At 43.5% G+C, this 21,468-nt stretch overlaps 1 protein-coding gene across 1 annotated transcript; it reads right to left on the reverse strand.

Annotated features, from left to right (window-relative positions):
• Positions 1-2,566: 2,566 nt before the first annotated feature.
• Positions 2,567-20,432, reverse strand: umod (uromodulin). The gene is made up of 11 exons (XM_008121943.3): positions 20,331-20,432; positions 17,665-17,787; positions 16,287-16,934; positions 15,336-15,443; positions 13,739-13,947; positions 11,852-12,000; positions 9,299-9,544; positions 8,336-8,498; positions 8,121-8,205; positions 6,793-6,831; positions 2,567-5,143 (listed from the first exon to the last, which is right to left on the reverse strand). The coding sequence occupies exons 2-11, from the start codon at positions 17,744-17,746 to the stop codon at positions 5,073-5,075; spliced, it is 1,800 nt and encodes a 599-aa protein (XP_008120150.1). The 5' UTR covers positions 17,747-17,787; positions 20,331-20,432; the 3' UTR covers positions 2,567-5,072.
• Positions 20,433-21,468: the final 1,036 nt, after the last annotated feature.

The raw sequence follows: 21,468 nt of genomic DNA on the forward strand, positions 1-21,468 counted from the left end.
TGACCCCTCAGCTCCTCAGGAGTCACAGTCCCCCGTCCATATCCTCAGCCTTCCTGACACGAAGCCTGAACTCACTGGGTCTACAAACTCACATATGCTTTCTTCCGAAAGCAGTTTCACTCCTCTTCTTCCGTTTCCTTAGCAGCAGATTGTAGATCCTAAGACTTCTTTTGTCCTTTCAGTCTTCCATTTATGGAAACCGCACAGATGAAAAGGAAGTGAGGGGGAAGGAGAAATGGGACAGCATCTTTACATGCACTGTTTTTAATATTTACATGGACATGGAAGAACGTTAAAATCAAAACAGTCAGGCCAAGGTCATGTTAGATAGAAATGGCAAAGCATTTCTATCTATCTATCTATATAAAAGAGTGATGGAATCCTGGCGACCGACAAAACAACAAAACTAAACACCCCACAATCTCGAAAATTGACAACACAACCCATCATCCACGCCTCTAGGTTGATACAACAAAAAGAAAAGAAAAATAGAGTCCTAATTAGAGGGAGAGGAATAACTGTTTTTATCCAATTGCTGCCAGTTAGAAAGCTAAGCTCCGCCCACTTGGTCTCCTAGCAACCCACTCACCTAGGGGGCAGGCAGAGTTAGGCCTCACTTAGGCCTCTTCCACACTGTCTATAAAATACAGATTATCAGATTTTAACTGGATTAGATGGCAGGCCCTTCCACACACCTATATAACCCATTTATAATCTTATATTATCTGCTTTAACTGGATTATCTGGACTCCACACCTTTACCCTTTACCTTAACTACCCCCAATTCCTCAATACTTTATTTCCCATACCACCATACTTCGCCACAGCAACGCGTGGCCGGGCACAGCTAGTTATAAATAATAATAATAATAATAATAATACTTCACACAGTCCTAGACACTTGGGAAGTGTTTGACTTGTGATTTTGTGATACGAAATCCAGCATATCTATCTTGTTCATAGAATAAAATACTGTTTGAGGAACATGTTGTATATTGATCGTGCCCGGGCATGATTGTGAATGCCATGGGGCAATACCTAAGGGCCTGTGGTAATGGCCGAGTCATAACCACGTGAGGTGAGGTGTCCTGCAAAGGGGTTGCAAGAACGTCTTCTCAAGTTAAGGGCTTAAGAAAGCCAGGCCAGAACTGTTAGGTAGATAATGCACTGTTAGGTAGGAATGCATGGGCTGTAACCCCTTTGTGTAAACATCCTCCGCCAGCAGCAAATGCCTCTTTTTTGATCTAGTTGGGGTGGATTCGGTGCTGAGAGAGGAAAGTAATGAGTGGGTGCTAAGGATTTTATTCTTTGATACAATAGTGGTTTATTAAAAAAAATTCTTGTACCTGTCATCACAACCATTTTTGCATGTTTCCTTTTTTAATTCTTTGTTTTCTTTTGTTTTGAGGATTTTTTTGTTGCGAAAAAAATGTTTTTGTGCAAAAAAAAATTGGATTTCACACAATAATCTTTTTTCAGCTGAAACCCCTTTCCTCTTCAAACTTGCGCCTAAAGTGCGTTTTGCAAAAAATACGCTGTTGTCAGCACAAAATGTCTGCATCTCAACCCCAGGTTTTCACTAAAACCCAAGTTGTTCTGTGCAAATAAAATGTACCTCCCAAATGACTGAAATCATATTGAAATTGTCTTTCTTCTTGACAGATATCTCAATGCGGGAAGATGACACCTGTCGTATGGGGAAATTTGCAAGTATTTTTATATTTTTTTATTGCTGATGTACTTTTTATTTATGGGCTGCAAAAGTAAAAAAAAATATCCCTGGACAACAATACCTCAAATCCACCAAGCAGTTTGGCCAGTAGTCATTATGACTGACAGACTGAGGAATTCTGGGAGCAGTAGTCCAAAAAGTAACTTGCTAGAAATAACTTGACTTCCTATCCCACTCCAAATCTCCTAGGGATCATGTCACTACTTTGTTTATTTACCCGACCAAACAGTGTTTACAATTCATAGCTTTGAACTTTGTTCTAGACCGCCCTCCCATTTTATCTATCTATTTGCCATTAATTGGTGGTTTTGCTTTTGTCTTTTTGTATTTCATTGTTTTATTGTATTTTATCTATCTATTTGCCATTAATTGGTGGTTTTGCTTTTACCTTTTGGTATTTCATTGTTTAATGTAGTATTCTGTATTTTGTGGTTTTGATGTGATCATTTTATCTGCTTGATGATGTTGTTTATATATGCATTTAATTTTTTTTACTGGTTGTTCTTTGGGCTCGGGCCCATGTTAGCCACCCCGAGTCCCTGCGGGGAGATGGAGGCGGGATAGAAAAATAAAGTATTATTATTATTATATTATTAATATTAACTTTCCAAGCTCTGCAAAGTGTGACATTATTTGGTCCCTTTTTTGCTCAGAGGTTGGGTGGGCAGAAGAGCTTATTGCATTGAGCAAGTGCACGTGGCGTTCAGTGATCGCTTTAGAAGAAAGTGTCTCAGGGCCTCAGGACTGGAAGAAATCTCAGGATGCTTTAGTATTGATTTCTGAACAAGTAATTCAAACGGTTCAACTTCACGTGTAAAACCAATGATACTGAACTTTGCATGAATAACCTTTTATTTTCTTTAGCTGCTGGAATAAATGTATAGCATGAACGTGTGGCTATCAATGATCAGATGCGTGCAGATGATTGTCTTATTTGGTTTCAAACGGTTTATCAAATATATGTGTCATTCAAAGGCATGTCTTCTAAAGTTAAGGACTTAAGAAAGCCAGGCCAGAACTGTTAGGTAGATAACTCATTGTTAGGTAGGAATGCATTGGCTGTAATCCTTTTGTGTGAAACTGGTTGAAAATACAGTTCTAATGGACGAATGGTCATAGACGTCCTGAAGGGCGAAGCAGGTGGTGATGTGGAACGGGAGGGATGGGCAACAGAAGCTGGGCCACGGCCAGGTGACTGTCATGGCGGGGGTTGCATCAGTCATTTTTATCCCTGTCTGATGACGAGAAGCAATAATAAACCTGACGTAGGAATTGAATAATCAATTCCTACGCCAGGTTCCGTTCCAGTGTCAAGCTGTTTTCCTGAAGCACTTTATTTTACCCCTCCGTCGAAAATAATGACATTGTTTATCCCACCCGATTTCCCACTTCATGCAACACTAACCACCTACCTCACCCATGGGTTTTACAATTTTAATACCTTGCACTTTGGCCCAGATGGCCTCATTTAATATTTTATACTGTTTTATACCTTGTTTTAGTATAAGCATTTTATTGGATGTTGTCGTGTGTTTTGCATGTATTTTATTTTGTTTTATTGTAATTGTTTGGGCTTGGCCCCGTGTCAGCCGCCCTGAGTCCAGAGTTGTTGTTGTTGTAATAATAATAATAATAATAATAATAATAATAATAATAATAATTAGCAATGGGTATAGAAGAGGGCAGCGAGCATGTGTTCTTTCGCTTGCCATGATTCTCTTGTTTCTCATCGTACATCTGTCGCTGATATCTATTACTGCCGTAAGTATATCTCTGAGTCTGCCATTGACTGATAGGGGATCAGGGGATCCTAATGTGTGTACATAGCAACTTGTCAGGATTAAAAAGCCCCCACTGTGATTATGGATGAAAACTGAGTCAAAGAGTTTTCTTAAACAGTGAGTGACACAAGGTCAGGCTGTGCAGTAAAAACTCTGTCGACAACCGATAAGGACTCTGATATGTATAGATTGATTTTTTTCTAGCTTTCCCGTGACACAATCTGTCTGGTGCAAAGTGTAGGGAGGCTGTGATCGAGGAAGGAGAGAACTATAAATCAGGCAGCTCTCCGCCATCCTGACAAGAACGGGCTTCTAGGAGCAGCATTTTGTTCCCAGACTGACCTCCTCCTAAAGAATGGCTTGAGTGCAAAGGTTCCCTCCTGTTGGCACATCCTGCCTCTGACCAGGGGCGGCTCAAGCTCTAAGCCGGGTAAGCAGCTGCGGGCGGCGCCAAGTCCACGAGGGGCGCCGTTGAGGCCCCGGGGCCAGGAGCGCCAGGGAGGTTTGCGAGGGTGCCTCTCCGCATCCCGGTTCGGCACTGAGGCCTGGCCCTCGGCGCTCAGCTCAAGGCGCTCGGCCTCAGCCTGGAAGGGAAGCGGGGAGAGCTGCCTGAATGACTGGCAGCACCTGGCTGTCCGTCATTCCGTCAGCGGCGCTTCCTTCCCTTCCCTTCCTGGCTGAGTGCTCTGAGCCAAGTGGCGACGGCCAGGCCTCGGCACTGAACTGGGATGTGGGGGGATCTATTCCAGTCACCTCTACCTTCTACCTTTATTTTTCAGTGATTGGTTTGGGGAGAGGGAGCGCCAAAATACTGTTTGCTTACACTTGAAAATTACCTAGGGCCGGCCCTGCCTCTGACCTGAATGCAGCTGTTACTCTGTAGCAGAGCAAACCCCATGAAACAATTGAGAGTGGCTAAGGTACACTTAGATGAATGCCACTGATTCAAGAGAGCTATTCCCGTTGGGACTAACAGCTTCTGACACAAGAGGTGACATAGGAGCATCATAACTAGCTGGCAGTGATAGCCTTATTATCTTCCCTGAACACAGTGAAATGATATTTTGCACCTGGAACATCCTTTGGTTTCTAGCTGCCCCTACGAGGGAAACAAGCAGGAAGACTAGATCACACAGTGTCAGGTTGTGCTCCTCTCAGCAATTCCCAACAAGCTGAACCGTTCACACCATGCCTGCTAATTGGAGTAAAGGAATGGCCCTACTGACAAGGGGCATCTGGTTTGGGAGGGAACCATGATTTGTTGCTTGCTATGTCTGGGAATTGAATGTAGTGTAGAAGGGGGCCCGTGGGGTGGTGGCTTTGATATTCTAGTGTTCTGGCGGGATTTAGTCAGAAGTAGCTTCCTTTTCAACTTGGTAAGAAGGATCAACAAAGTGTTTCCAAGGATTTGCCTGTGTGAGCCTGAACTGACACAGAAGAATGAATAAATTTAAGAGAAGCATATCAACCCAGATTCTCCCACCAACAGAAAAAAGGAGGTAGCACATTGTTCTGCGCCACGTTTGCGTGATCCACTTGTGAGCCGTCCTGGCTTTCTTCTAGGGAAAGGCATGCAGGGAGAAGCCCATGATGGCAGGCATCAGCACAGTAACCCATGCTCCGCGTGAACCTGTGGAGGAGGAACAGTTGGAAATGGTTTTGGAGTTGGCTTGCTCTGGTCCAACTTACCTCTCCGAACGTATCTCCCCCTATGAGCCGCCCCGCAGATTAAGATCTTCCAGTGAGGCCCTGCTCTCGGTCCCACCACCGTCACAGGTGCATTTGGCTGGGACGAGAGACAGGGCTTTTTCGGTGGTGGCTCCGCGGCTGTGGAACTCCTTGCCAAGGGAGATTAGTGAAGCCCCCTCACTCATGTCTTTTAGGAAGCAGCTGAAGACCTGGATGTGGGACCAAGCTTTTGGCCCATCCTAAGATACGGTTGATATAATCTGATGTATTCATTGGATTAATGTGAAATTGAATACAGACTGGCTCTGACTTTTGGCCCAATGCTACTGGCCCTGTTGTAATGGTCACACAGTGTTTTACTGTTTTAAATGGGGTGTGATATTGGTTTTTAAGTGTGTTTTTACGATCGTTTGTTTTACTATATTTTGTATTATATGTGGCATTAATCTTGCCATTATGTAAGACCGCTCTGGGTCCCCCGGGGAGAAAAGAGCGGCATATAAATAAAATAAATAAATAATAAATAAAGTGAAGCAGCCTCTTTCTTCATCAGAAAAGCTCTCCTTCCCTCTGCATCTCAGAGTCTCTCTGCCAGTCGCTATTCAGGTTGAGGTGGTCTGCGAGGTTTAATCCAAGCCATAATTAACTTGAGTGGAGATAATAGCACAGGACCTAGAGTCAAAGGACTCCAAATGTTGCTGCTGCTGGAGCATAAGTCATTTAGAAGATGGAAATGGCCCAAAAAACTTCCCAGTCCAACCCTCCCAGTCCCTGCTCCCCGGATTTGAACCTGCAACCTTTCAGTCTGAAAGTTCAGCAGTTCAGTGCTTCAACACGCTGCTCTTAATTGCACCCTAAATAATAATGACACATTTCCTTTAGGGGAGATAGAGCAGAATACAAATAAATAATAATAATAATAATAATAATAATAATAATAATAATAATAATAATAATAATCTGTATATATAAATGAGTGATGGCATCACGGCGACCCACAAAACAACAAAACTATAGGCCCCCCAACCTCGAAATTTGACAACACAACCCATCATCCATGCCTCTAGGTTGATACAACAAAAAGAAAAGAAAAATAAAGTCCTACTTAGAGGAGGAGCAATAATTGTTTTTATCCAATTGCTGCCACTTAGAAGGCTAAGCTCCGCCCACTTGGTCTCCTAGCAACCCACTCAGCCCAGTGTTAATAAATGAATAAAAAATAAAATAAATACAAATAATACAATAAAAATAATTAAAAACACTAAAAAAATTAATACAATAAAATACTATAACAAAATAACTAAAAATAATACAACAAAATAATAAAACATAATAAATAAAAAAGATAAGTTACAATAAAATTAATTAAAAAAATACAAATAACGTCAAATAAAAATTCCACAACAACTTTTAACCAATACCACCACCACTTTGCCACAGCAACGCGTGGCTGGGCACAGCTAGTAATAATAATAATAGTAATAATTATTATATTTTATATTATATTATAAAAATTATATTTATATTATAAAAAGGGAATAATTATTATTCCCTTTTTAAAAAACATTTGGGAATCCTTGAAGATCTTACCGTAAGATGCAGCAGCAGAACCGGCCAAGGATGGGAAGCCTGAAGGAAGGAGAAACCAGGTCAGGACCGGGAAGCAGGAAGTTCTTCTCATGAGAACCATTTCCCGGGTGTCATTTGATTGTTGTACTATTTCAAATGGACCTGAATGTTCCTCACTCTCTGTCTCCGGATGGCAAAACTATCCCCTTGGCTTATTATTCTGCGCATTGCTCCTGCCGCTCCACATTATTAACCAGACCCTTCTGAGCACGGCTCAATGTAAAACCAAATATCTGTCCGAGGCAGACAGGCGGGATGTGTGCGGCATGCAAAGATATCTGCTGCTTACACAAGCTTCACAAAGAGTTTCTGGGAAACCAGGGCAGAATTTCGAGTTACCCACATTTTTAAAACCAAAGGGACCCATTTGCAATCAGAACCGAGGCCGTGGTACTTCTAGGCTGACCATGAATTAATATGGGGATAAGATAGCGTGCATCTATACTGTATAATGAATACAGTTTGGCACCACTTGATACACTACTAGCTGTGCCCGGCCACGCGCTGCTGTGGCTTATGGGAATCATTTGTTGGCCAGGTGGAATAGCAGTGAACAGCCTTGCAGCCTCAAAGCCTGGCCGTTTTCTGGAGTAGTTGTCGTCGCACCCTCAATCAAAGAGCCACTTTGAAGCCTGGCTACTTCCTTTGTAGGGGAATCCTTGTTTGGCCAGCTTGAACTGCACTGAATAGTCTTGCAGCTTCAAAGCCTGACCGCTTTCTACATAGGGTATTCTTGCTAGGCCAGGTTGAATGGGACGGAGTAGCCTCGCGACTTCAAAGCCTGGGAGGTTTTTCACCGAGGGGACATCTTGGTTGGCCTGGTTGAATATTTATTTATTTATTTATGTACAGCATTTATATTCCGCCCTTCTTTCTCACCCCGAAGGGGACTCAGGGCGGATCACATGACACATATAGGCAAACATTCAATGCCTTTTAACATAGAACAAAGACAAACAAACATAGGCTCCGAGCAGGCCTCGAACTCATGACCTCCTGGTCAGAGTGATTCATTGCAGTTAATTGCAGCTGGCTTGCTCTCCCGCCTGCGCCACATCCCGGGCCCACATAATCTGCTTTGAACTGGATTATATGAGTTTACACTGCCATATAATCTGGATTTTATATGGCAGTGTGGAAAGGCTCTTAGTATGATGAAGGTTTACTACCAGAACCATGGACATTTTGGGACCACAACGCCACGGTCACGCTCTCGGGGGGATTCTGGTGGTTGCAGCCCAAAACAATAATTTCCCCGCATTTTTTATATTGTTGCCGAGTGTCACTACCTTTTTGGAAGAGAGGACCCAGTGTCAAGGCATAAGAGGCAGCCCTCACGTCAGCAGCCCGGCGGCTTCCAATTTTGGAGCAACTCTATAGAAGGGGAAGAAATCCATTTCAGGAACAAAAACAGAACACAAGCTTCTGTTGCAATCCTGTCCGCATATTATATATCGGCCCCCACTCGGCTGCAATTCCCGCTGAACAGCCAGTGCCCACTTACTTGTTTGCAGACTTCCGTGCTGGTGTCGCAGAGGCGGATCTCACAATGGAGGTAAACAAGGTCATGATTCCCAACAAACTTGAATACTTGGAGAGAAAACTGTCCTTGAGGCCCAACTCCATTTTCTGGGACTTTTATGGTTGAATCCTGTGTGTTTGGGCATCTGTAATATTAGTTAATCAAAGTTATTAGGCAATTACATTTAACAACAACAACAACAATGGGTCGCTGTGAGTTTTCCAGGCCGTATGGCCATGTTCTAGAAGCATTCTCTCCTGCCGTTTTGCCCACATCTATGGCAGGCATCCTCGGAGCTGGTGAGTGTTGGAAACGAGGCGAGTGGAGTTTATATGTCTGTGGAATAATGTCCAGAGAGGGAGAAAAAACTCTTGGCTGCTGGAGGCAGGTGTGAATGTTACCATTGGCCAGCTTGATTAGCATTGAACAGCATTGCAGCTTCAAAGCCTGGTTGCTTCCTGCCTGGGAGAATCCTTTGTTGGGAGGTGTTAGCTGGCCCTGATTGTTTCCTGCCTGGAATTCATGTGGTCAATTTCAACAGAAAGTAGGGAACAATGAAAACGAACAAAATCTGGCTCCCAGTAATGAAAAAACTCCAAAATCAGGAGAGTAAATAAAGAGCAACACCCAGAAGACCTGGGAATTCCAGACAGGGAACAATCAGGACCAGTTAACACCTCCCAATACCATTGTTTATCATTGTCGATGTATATTCTCCTTTACCTCCTTTGAAATCTCATTATTATTGACATATATGGTCGATCCACACCTCTTCCATCCAGGCATTCACTTTGGTTTCAAATGGCCGAAGGCCCACCTCTTGCCACCCAGTCCTGCCTTTTGCTTCTGCTCTGGACCTGATCATAACTGGTCCTATCAATGCTGGGGTACCTGAAATCACGGGAAAAGATGGGCCCTTGACCAAGTGGATGGGCCTTCCCATACCTGTTTTGAATGATGTAATATTTCAAGGGGTCCGTGGCATTTTCTGTCGGCGTGGCAAAACAATTATCCATCTGCAGGACGAACTGAGACGTGTCTCCTTCCGCGATCATGACGCCAACATACAGCCACTCCTCTGCTGACAACATGGCCTTGGATCCCTCATAGGCCGAAGTGTAATTCTGATCTCTGTACAGGGCCATCTTCACCACAAACACCCCGGCTGCCCCAGTGCTGATGTTGACTGAACTAGAAGGATCCAAAGATGGATAATTTATTTATTTATTTATGTACAGCATTTATATTCCGCCCTTCTTTCTCACCCCGAAGGGGACTCAGGGCGGATCACATGACACATATAGGCAAACATTCAATGCCTTTTAACATAGAACAAAGACAAGACAAACATAGGCTCCGAGCAGGCCTCGAACTCATGACTTCCTGGTCAGAGTGATTCATTGCAGTTAATTGCAGCTGGCTTGCTCTCCCGCCTGCGCCACAGCCCGGGCCCAAGGTGAAAACCTACACCTAGAGGCCTTGGTCTTTGACTCTCATCACTGGACCGAGGATAGCTTTATTTAACTTGATCTTGATGATGCAAGTCAAGTTAACGGGCTTTTTTGTTGAGTTCCAGGGTCAGAGAAGCAGGTGCCAAAAACAGAAACACGGCCTGCCTCTGGGGAGCGTGCTTGCTCCATCCATGTTTAACATTTAGACAAATGACCAGACACTGCCAGAAGGGACAAAGAGTTTCATCTGTGCTGAAGATCGCACCATCACCGCTCAAGCAGGGAGCTTGGAAATGCTTGAACAGAAGTTCTCTGAAGCTCTAGGTGCTCTTACTGCCTAATACAGGGAAAACCAGTGGGGTCCGTGGCTTGCGAGTGTGGAGAAGAGCAAACCACAAACCACCTACTGCAATGCGGTCTGAGCCCTGACACCTGCACAAGGGAGGTCCTTCTCCCAGTGACACCAGGGGCACTCCAAGCGGTCAAGGGAAATCTAGTATAATGTCACATTTTGGCTTGGTGTGTCTTTAATACAGTAGAGTCACACTTATCCAACACTCGCTTATCCAATGTTCTGGATTATCCAACGCATTTTTGTAGTCAATGTTTTCAATATATCGTGATATTTTGGTGCCAAATTCGTAAATACAGTAATTACTACATAGCATTACTGCGTATTGAACTACTTTTTCTGTCAAATTTGTTGTATAACATGATGTTTTGGTGCTTAATTTGTAAAATCATAACCTAATTTGATGTTTAATAGCCTTTTCCTTAATCCCTCCTTATTATCCAACATATTCGCTTATCCAACATTCTGCCGGCCCGTTTATGTTGGATAAGTGAGACTCTACTGTACATTATAACTGTACCCTTAGTTTGTTTCTGACACGAATAATAATAATAATAATAATAATAATAATAATAATAATAATAATAATAGAGACATCTTCCAGAAAATCAGAAACATTGGAGGTAAATTTCAGGCAAAAATGGGCTTGATCAAAAACAAAGATGGCAAGGACCTAACAGAAGCTGAAGATATCAAGAAAAGGCTGTGAGAATATACAGAAGATCTGTACAGGAAGGACAATAATTTAGAGGATAGCTTTGACGGTGTGGTGAGTGAACTAGAACTAGACATCCTGAGGAGTGAGGTTGAATGGGCCTTAAGAAGCATTGCCAATAACAAGGCAGCAGGAGACAACGGGATCCCAGCTGAGTTGTTTATATTTCTAGGCACGAAGATCACTGCAGATGCAGACTGCAGCCAGGAAATCAGAAACGTTTCCTTCTTGGGAGGAGAGCAATGGCCAACCTTGACAAAATAGTGAAGAGCAGAGACATCACACTGGCCACAAAGGTCCGCATAGTGAAAGCAGTGGTATTCCCCATAGTAACCTATGATTGCAAGAGCTGAACCATAAGGAAGGCTGAGCGAAGGAAGAGAGAGGCTTTTGAACTCTGGTGCTGGAGGGAAATCCTGAGCGTGCCTTGGACCCTGGCAAGAAGATCCAACCAGCCCATCCTCCGGGAAATAATGCCCAGTGGCTGCTCACTGGAGGGAAGGATATTGGAGGCAAAGCTGAAGTATTTTGGCCACATCATGAGGAGACAGGAAAGCTTGGAGAAGATCATGATGCTGGGGAAAATGGAAGGAAAAAGGAAGAGAGGCCGACCAAGGGCGAGATGGATGGATGGTATTCTTGAAGGGACTGGCTTGACCTTGAAGGTACTGGGAGCTCTGGCGTGGACTGGTCCATGAGGTCACGAAGAGACGGAAACAACTGAGTGAATGAACGATGATGATGATGACGATGATGATGATGATTATTATTATTATTATTATTCCATCAACCAATCCCTCAATCCTGGGATCACCCTCCAGTCCCTCCCCGTGCCCTTTTCTGCCCTCGGTATGGCTCAGGGTGATGAGCTCAGAAGAGCTTTTCCCTTATGTGATTCTCCCGCGGTCGGAATGCTAAATCGAACTGAAAGTATCATTAGCTGAGATGAATGGCTGTTCCTTTAATAAGTAATGCCTCACCTGACAATGGGCTGGATGGCAGTTTCAAGGCTGATTTCCATATCCAGCGGGTACGAGCAGTGAAAATTAATTTTGATTTCGTCCTCCCTGGTGACAGTCCCATCTGCCAGATAGAGTGTGTTACTATATGTAGCGTGGGTTTCATTTTTCTGTGGGTGGAAAAAGAAGGAAACCACTCAGCTCCTGACTTCAGAGTCATTTGTGGAGCGTCAAGCAAAAGATTTCTGATGCCAGAAAGGGACTTTCAGGTGAACTGAAATGCTTCCCCGAACCGCCTTGCGCAGCACTTCCATAGTTGATGTTGCGTCCAATTGGAAGTTACTCGGGTGTGCATCTGTGCTGGATCCACACTGCCATAGAGTCTCTTGCTTTATGGGGATGTCTTATTTTCAGGGAAACACGGTAGGTCTTACTTTTGGGGGATGTCTTAGATTTGGCAGTCCACCAAAACCTCTACTACCCTGTTTCCCCGAAAATAAGACAGTGTCTTATATTAATTTTTGCTCCCAAAGATGCGCTAGGTCTTATTTTCAGGGGATGTCTTATTTTTCCACAAAGATGAATTCATATTTATGGTTGAATTTTTAAAAATGAAAATTTAATATCTACTGTACAGTAGTTGTCATCACAAAACAGCATAACCAAACTGTGAATCCTTTCAAGAATTTCTATATTATATTTTACTAGCTGTGCCCAGCCACGCGTTGCTGTGGCAAAGTGGTGGTGGTATTGGTTAAAAGTTGTTGTGGAATTTTTATTTGACGTTATTTGTATTTTTTAAATTAATTTTGTTGTAACTTATCTTTTTTATTTATTATATTTTATTATTTTGTTGTATTATTTTTAGTTATTTTGTTATAGTATTTTAATGTATTAATTTTTTAGTGTTTTTAATTATTTTTATTGTATTATTTGTATTTATTTTATTTTTTATTCTTTTATTAACACTGGGCAGAGTGGGTTGCTAGGAGACCAAGTGGGCGGAGCTTAGCCTTCTAAGTGGCAGCAATTGGATAAAAACAATTATTGCTCTCCCTCTAAGTAGGACTTTATTTTTCTTTTCTTTTTGTTGTATCAACCTAGAGGCATGGATGATGGGTTGTGTTGTCAAATTTCGAGGTTGGGGGGCCTGTAGTTTTGTTGTTTTGTGGGTCGCCGTGATGCCATCACTCATTTATATATATAGATTGCTATACTGTTTTAAATTTCTGTTCGTATGTAAATTTATGTTGTTGTTGGGCTTATCCCTGTGTAAGCTGCCCTGAGTCCCTTCTGGAGGTGGGATACAAGAATAAAGTTATTATTATTATATAATTATTATTATTTCTTGTTACTACCTTTATTTCCATGTACAACAATCTATGGTATGTACATTTAGCGATCCTGCATGCTTCTAAACAAAAACTTTGCTAGGTCTTACTTTCAGGGGAGGCCTTATATTTAGCAATTCAGCAAAACCTCTACTAGGTCTTATTTTCAGGGGATGTCTTATTTTCAGGGAAACGGTAGGTCTTATTTTCAGGGGATGTCTTATTTTCAGGGAAACGGTAGGTCTTATTTTCAGGGGATGTCTTATTTTCAGGGAAACGGTAGGTCTTATTTTCAGGGGATGTCTTATTTTCAGGGAAACGGTAGGTCTTATTTTCAGGGGATGTTTTATTTTTGGGGAAACAGGGAAGATTCCAGCAAACCAGGGGTCCTATTTTAGCCAGTCATGGATCACTTTGCAACCCAGTTAGAAAGCTAACTTAATCCAACAACTTGATAACACCACAAAAAGGTAGTGCAAATTAAAGGCAATTTTCGAAATAACTCTTGATTAGTTTTGTGATACTCAGCCATCATGCATACAGACCCCATGGCTTTGACACTGAACAGGGGACCTACTTCCAGCCGCGTTCCGCACTGGCCGCTCCGCGTGGGCGTCACCACCGAGATCAGGCTCCGGTTTTGCTTTTCTTCGAAGCCAGCACACTTGTAGTCCCTCAAGTACACCACGGGATTATTGATCCCCATTTGATTCAGGAGACATTTTTCCAAAGAGACTTTGATTTCATTCGCACCACATTCCAGTTGTGGTTCCAAGCTGGAAATATCTTAATTAAAAAAAAAACCAAGCAAATTGCTATCACAATTTGAACGCAGGATTGGAGTAACAATGTCAAATATAAACTCATGTTGAAGGAACCATGGGCCAGAAAATTGTAAACTATTGCATATGTGGCTTTGCCTCTGCATACATCACATTGGCCTTTTATATAGACCACTAGCTGTGCCCAGCCACGCGTTGCTGTCGCATTGTCTAGTGGTGTTGGTGAGAAATTGTTGAGGTAGTGGTGGTATTGAATGTCTCTTGTATGGTTGTCTTTATGTTTAGTATGCACACTGAAGTGGATTATATGGCAGTGTGGAGTCAAGATAATCCAGTTCAAAGCAGATAATATAAGATTCTAAATGGGTTATATAGCTGTGTGGAAGGGCCTTGAGTCTACACTGCCATATAATCCAGTTAAAATCTGATAATCTGTGGAAGAGGCCTAAGTGAGGCCTAACTGTGCCTGTCCCCTGGGCTGAGTAGGTTGCTAGGAGACCAAGTGGGCGGAGCTTAGCCTTCAAACTGGCAGCAATTGGATAAAAACTATTATTCCTCTCCCTGTAATTAGGACTTTATTTTTCTTTTCTTTTTTGTTGTATCAATGAATGATGGGTTGTGTTGTCAAATTTCGAGGTTGGGGGGCCTGTAGTTTTGTTGTTTTGTCTGCTGCCCTGATGCCATCACTCTTTTATATATATAGATGTAAACATTTTGCATGAACCAAAGTAGTACTGTAACACGGGGCCTGTGCCCCTCCCTTCTGGTGGGCTGATGCTTTTCTCCAGAATGTTCTGAGGAGCGAAGAGAGCTCAGAGTAAACAAGTTAGGTCACTGACATCACTCATGCCAAAATAGGTGTGGAAGGTGAGGAAGACCCTCAGCCATTGGTCAGTTTCAGATAAGCCAAGGTATATATTCTTTGTTTGCTACGACATGCTTTGCGACAGCCATTTGCATGGTGCGGACCCATTGAAGTGGGTGTGTACAGCTGTTTGTCTGACACTCCCCTTGTGACCCCCCCAGCGTTGAGAAACACTGTTCCAGAAGCATTCTTTCCTGACGTTTCACCCACATCTATGGCAGGCATCCCTAGAGGTTACAAGGTCTGTTGGAAACTAGGCAAGTGGGTTGATATATCACTTTCAACAGATTTCTGAGGATGCCTGCCACAGATGCAGGTGAAACGTTAGGAGAGAATGCTGCTAGAACATGGCCATACAGACCGAAAAACTCACAGCAACCCAGCTATGCTGGCCATGAAAGCCTTTGCCGATACAAATCTGGAATGTCTGTGAGGGATGTCCGTACATATCTAAACAGTCAGTCATACCCCCCCCCCCCCCCGCTTACTCAATGAGCCTTTTGTTGGAATGCGCTTGATAGACCTACTAGAGACGTGGGATCCTGAACTGCAGTAGCAACCCCATTCCCCGTTCACCAGCCGGCACTCTTCCTCTGCGTCGCATTGGGGACACGGGTTGTCAATGTCCTTGGGATCTAGAAGAGGAATAAAGCACAAGGGAGACCACGATGGACTATTGTATCCCAGCCACAGGCTGGCCAGATTCAGATTCTAGATGAAGATGAAGGGGATTCTGGGTTTGGGATTCAAGATCAGCAGTCTGAGGCTGAAGTCAGCTCAGACATGCAGTTTCGATTTGAGCAGGATGAACTGCTGATTCCAGGAGAAACAGATAACGTTCCCTTGAGAAATAATGAGGGAGAGACTTCAGCCTTGGAAAATAATGAGGGTGACAGTTTAGCTCCTGACCAGGTGCAAGATAACAATGAGTTATCCAGAGAGGACCGTTTGTCTTGGATGCGTTCCCAGGTCCGTAGAAGTGAGCGTTTAGAGCGCAAACGGGAGTCTAGCTGTGGGAAGAGAAATGCATTCCTGAGTTGTTATTAAAGTATGCTTTCACAGACTATTCTTTGTCAGTGCAATTCATCGCTTCGTCTGTGTGGATGTTTTACCTTGCCAGCGTTCTGGGATCCTTGGGCCTTGTTCTTTGGACTCTATGGATTAATTCTTTGCCTTATGGATTATTGTTCTTGCCATGCTCTTTGAACTTATGGACCTAGCCCTTTTGGATTATTAGACATTTATGTACTTGGTGAATCTCTTGGACCTATTGACTCTTTCACTACAACTTTGAATTACCTTTTGATTGCTTGCTTGGTTTATATTCTGCTTTGCTTAATAAAAAAACCACAAAAGACGACCTGTGTGTCTGACTGGGTATCTATAGCAAGGTGAACTTAGCCTGAGGTGCGACATGGACGGGGAATTGAGCTCCGCACAGAGCAAGCCCTCCTACAGATTCAGCCCACGCAACCTACCTGTGCAATAGGACAAGGTACAGGTTGGTGTCCCGTCCAGTTTGTAGACATAATAGCCACCAACACAAGCTTTCACCTGGACAGGGATGGACCAGTGGCAGCAGGCTCCCTCCCAGTGGGCACAGGCAGCATGGTTTACTATTCCCATATCACTGGTGGGATGTGAGCCATTGAGCCACATGGGCGCCATAGTGTTGCACCTCCGTACTGGGACACAGGCTTCGGGCATACGCGTTCCCCCGCGGCCTACAAACCGATACCACCCAATCTTATCACTGTCACAGTTGGATCCCGACCCATAGGACACGCTTCGCCACGATTGTTCCAGAACCGTGTGGCTCAGACATGGATCAACGCAACGACGGGAGCCATTGATTCCCACACAGTCCTCAGCAAAGCCAGTGGTAGCTTCACAGCGGTGGCCATCGCCTCGGTAGCCCTCGGGGCAAGAACAGGAGTAGTTGCCCTGGTTGTTAGTACAGATCGCTAAAGCGTGGCAATGATTCAAGTCAGGGCGGGAACACTCGTCCAGGTCCGAGCAAGTGGCACCGTCTCCGGCGAATCCTTCTCGGCAGACACATCGGCGCAGGCCTCCGCGTTCCTCGCACGAAGCATTGGCATCGCAGTCGGAACAATTGACTGTCGCTGCTGAAATGGAAACACAACTCCTTATCCACAATCCTTCTATATTTTCAAAGCCCTAATGACGTGATCTTCCTGCGACTTTTCGGAGGAGCCACGAGGAGGAGGAGGAAATACAGCCGTGGTAGATGATCCTGAGGCTGAATCCAGTCCCAGCTGAGCTCTCCGGGAGTCACCACGATAGTACCACGATTTGGAGATTTCCCAGGTTTAATGCAGATCTTTCCCATTCTCCACTCCGTGTTCTCCATGTGCATTGATTGCGTAAAATATGGTCTTAGTTTTGTGCTTGCCGTTCTGCATTGAGAGCAAAGAGCAACAGGACAGGATGCTTTCTACGGCTGGGATACGACCCTAGATTATCTGCTTATCCCAGATTATCTTGCAGTGTAAACTCATAAAGCGGCTCTTTAATTGAGTGTACTAGTCCAGCTACTCCAGAAAACGGCCAGGCTTTGAGGCTGCTATTCCACCTGGCCAACCAATGATTCCCATAAGCCACAGCAACGCGTGGCCGGGCAAAGCTAGTATATATATATATGTGTGTGTGTGTGTGTGTGTGTGTGTGTGTGTGTGTGTATAAACATTTCTTGGGGCTCCACAAGAAACTTTTGCTTCAAAAAGTTGAGGCCTCATAGACACTTCCTATTGATTGAGCATGAACAAGAAGCCTGCTGTTCAAAGAGGCTCGTAACAATGTGCGGACGTTGATTAAACTAGAGAAGCCGGTCCTTACCCGTCCTGGGGCTTGTTGTCTTCTGGGAGCGGGAACATCCAAGGCTGAGCACGAGCCACAGCAGGTGGAATCCAAGCCTCATACTTAGCTCACAAGAACGAGGGAGGCCAAAGCAAATCCAAACTGCAAGGAATAGAAGACAATCTTGCGACTTTGGGCACACCATTATTTGGAGTGAATAAATGCCGGGCTGAATGTCTTGCCACATCAACTGTGTTGTTGAAGGCTTTCATGGCCGGAATCACTGGGATGCTGAGGTTTTTTTTGGGATGTATGGCACTGTTCCAACAGCATTCTCTCCTGACGTTTCGCCTGCATATGTGGCTAATGGCATCCCCAGACGCCCTTCCACACTGCCCTTTATCTCAAGATATGATCCCAGATGATCTGCTTAAAACAGGAATATACGAGTCCCCACTGCCAGATAGCCTGGGATGAACGGATAATCTGGGATGGCATCCTGGGATACAGGGGCAGCGTGGAAGGCCCCAAAGCTGCAAAGTCAATCAGTGAAGGTGTATGCACAGAAGTAGGTTGGCTGTTGTTGCCTAGAGGCATCCTCTGTTTGGGAGGTGTTTACCAGTATTAAAGACACCAGAATCAAGGCAGTGAATAAGGAACTATAAGAAAAAATGGGTTCCCAAGGGCTTGAACTAACAAATGTCCACTAATGGAATAATAACAATGTATTAAATATCATTAAACATCTTATATATATAAAAGAGTGATGGCATCACGGCGACCCACAAAACAACAAAACTAAACACCCCACAACCTCGAAAATTGACAACACAACCCATCATCCACGCCTCTAGGTTGATACAACAAAAAGAAAAGAAAAACAAAATCCTAATTAGAGGGAGAGCAATAATTGTTTTCATCCAAAGGCTAATCTCTGCCCACTTGGTCTCCTAGCAACCCACTCAGCCCCGGGCGCAGGCAGAGTTAGGCCTCACTTAGGCCTCTTCCACACTGCCTATAAAATACACACTATCAGATTTTAACTGGATTAGATGGCAGTGTAGACTCAAGGCCCTTCCACACAGCTATATAACCCATTTATAATCTTATCTTATCTGCTTTAACTGGATTATCTGGACTCCACACCTTTACCCTTTACCTTAACTACCACCAATTCCTCAATACTTTATTTCCCATACCAACATACTTCGCCACAGCAATGCGTGGCCGGGCACAGCTAGTTGTATTATATACAGTAAATGAATATAAATTTCAAATAAATGGTTACAAATGACAATCAAACTGTTACATTCACAGTCTCACAATGGAATAAACTTTCTTGTTTATTTTCTTGTTTCTTCATAAAAGAGGAGTAGACCCCTGATCCACAGTTGTTACTCCTTTTAAGGGTATTGATTTTCAGACCAAATTATTACAACGTGAATCATTTTGGATTTTCACTCTCCAGACGGAATTCCCTAAAGGTTTGAATGATGCCAACTCCTATGACTGTTTTTTTTTATATATAAATCTGTTGTATTTCTTTAAATGCGACTTGATTTCAATGCTACACACTGCTTTATAGAATACCTGTGTGAGTTTCTTTGCTATTTAAACAACAGGTTGAGCCATTTAGGCTCATACTCGCAGTAGAATAAAACCTGAATGCAGAGTATCATTGATTTGAAACAGAACGCTTTGTAAGTATAGACATACCGGTAATATCTTTTCATTAATTTATTTTTATCCATTCTGTGTTTAATGTATCAAGAGAACAACGTGTAAGCCACTGTATGTTCCCAATAGGTTCCACGGTATCTATGAAAGACTTTACGGTTCATTGAGTACATTCTTGAATTGTTTGAACTAAATAACAAAAGTTAGTAGTATGTGTTAATAGTTGTTAATTTTACTAAGCCAGAAAACACTTTGTACAATTGTATTAATGTAACCCAATACTTGCAGACTCTACCACCAGACCAAGGCTATGGGTAGTCGAAACCAGTTGTGGATCAGGGGATCTACTCTTCTTTTATGAAGAAACAAGAAAATAAACAAGAAAATTTATTCCATTGTGAATGTAACTACCATTCAATGTCATTTGTAACCATTTATTTGAAATTTATATTCATTTATTGTATATAATACAATGTTTAATGATATCTAATACATTGTTATTATTTCATTAGTGGACACTTGTTAGTGAATAAGGAACACCACTCAGAAACAGGAAAACTCCAGGCAGCAAACAATCAAGCGCCAGTTAACACCTCCCAAACAGAGGGTGCCTCCAGGCAACACTGGCCAGTCTACCTCTATCCGGATACCCTCACTGATTGACTGCAGCTTCATGGCTACTCAATGCTAATCAGCTTGCTAATTGCAACATTTGCACTTACTTTAAACAGACATGGGTCTTTCCTCCCACCCTGGACATTATTCTACAGGCATATGTGCACTCTACTTGCCTCACTATCACCAGAACCTCTGAAGGTGCCAGCCACAGGTGCAGGCGAAACATCAGGAGAGAATGCTTCTGGTCACGTCTGTACAGCCTGAAAAACTCACAGCTACCAAGCCATACAACTCTTCCCTTGGAGTAATTTCCACTAAATGGACATGTACGTTTAGGATAGCGTCCTCCTGATAATTTTTTTTTGAAATAAGTTGGAAAACTTGCTATTAATTCACAAAATGCACCATACCTTTCTTGAGGATGTTCAGACCTTTGAAGAGTCAATATCAAACCAACTGCCGAGATTCCTCTGAAAAGACCAGAACCAAACCCAGCGGTCAGTTCTTGTTTCCCCCCCTTATATGGGGTTTGGAAGAGGAAATGGTCCCAAGGGTGTTTGATCAGCTTTATTTGGAGCACCCGTTCTCATGACCACTCAAAAAGCAGGAAATTGGCTTCCTATGAAAGTGGTGGGCACAACGTCTTTTTCCTGGTTCTCCGGTTTCTGTGAGTAGCCAAAGCCACAATCACCAACACTGGGTAAGAAGAACTAGTTACTGAAACATAGTGTTGCAATGTGAGGTATTACCAGCCAGCCAGCTTTGAACTGGATTACGTATATGGCCGTGTAGTCTCACATAATCTAGTTCAAAGCAGATCATGTAGATAATGTCGATAAATACATACTTATTTCTCACTAGCTTGGGGACCTGGCGGTGTCTGGGTCATTTGAGAAAGGCATCGTTTGCCTGTGTTCCAAGTTTAGTCTAGGTCCAGGGTCAGCGGGGTTCAGTGGGTGCAGGTGAACCACCTCTCCCATATGCAAGTCCCATCATCCATGGCCCATCCCAGTCCAAACAGCGCCAGGATGTGGAGTAGGTCATGGGGACTGTATGTGTCAAGTTTGGTCTTGATCAGACATTGGTGGGGGTTTCAGTGGTCTCAGGAAGTGAGTGAAGCTACTGCAAGTCCCATCATCCATGGTCCAAAGTCTTCCAAGCTACACCAGAGTGTAGAGTGGGTAATGGGGCCTCTGTGGACCAGGTTTGGTACTGATTCGTCGTTGGTGGGAGTCGCAGTGCTCTCAGGAAGCCAGTGAATGTATTGCAAGTCCCATCGTCCATGGTCCATCCCCTTCCAAGCAGCACCCAGGTGTAGAGTAGGACATGGGGCCTCTATGTGCCAAGTTCGGTCTTGTTCAGGCATTGGTGGGGTCGCAATGTTCTCAGGAAGTGAGTGAAGTATATGATATATACAGTAGAGTCTCACTTATCCAACACTCGCTTATCCAACGTTCTGGATTATCCAACGCATTTTTGTAGTCAGTGTTTTCAATACATCGTGATATTTTGGTGCTAAATTCGTAAATACAGTATTTACTACATAGC

This window comes from Anolis carolinensis, unplaced genomic scaffold (assembly GCF_035594765.1).
Source record: "Anolis carolinensis isolate JA03-04 unplaced genomic scaffold, rAnoCar3.1.pri scaffold_13, whole genome shotgun sequence".
Lineage (NCBI taxonomy): Eukaryota > Metazoa > Chordata > Lepidosauria > Squamata > Dactyloidae > Anolis > Anolis carolinensis.

What these genes read in the sequence shown, in the direction of transcription:
- umod (XM_008121943.3), bottom strand. Translation starts at nt 17,746, where the DNA reads ATGAGGCTTGGATTCCACCTGCTGTGGCTCGTGCTCAGCCTTGGATGT. An exon ending in TACCTTGTCCTATTGCACAG is followed by an intron (nt 15,444 to 16,286) that starts GTAGGTTGCGTG and finishes TTCCTCTTCTAG; the next exon opens with ATCCCAAGGACATTGACAAC. An exon ending in TTCAGGATCCCACGTCTCTA is followed by an intron (nt 13,948 to 15,335) that starts GTAGGTCTATCA and finishes TTTTTAATTAAG; the next exon opens with ATATTTCCAGCTTGGAACCA.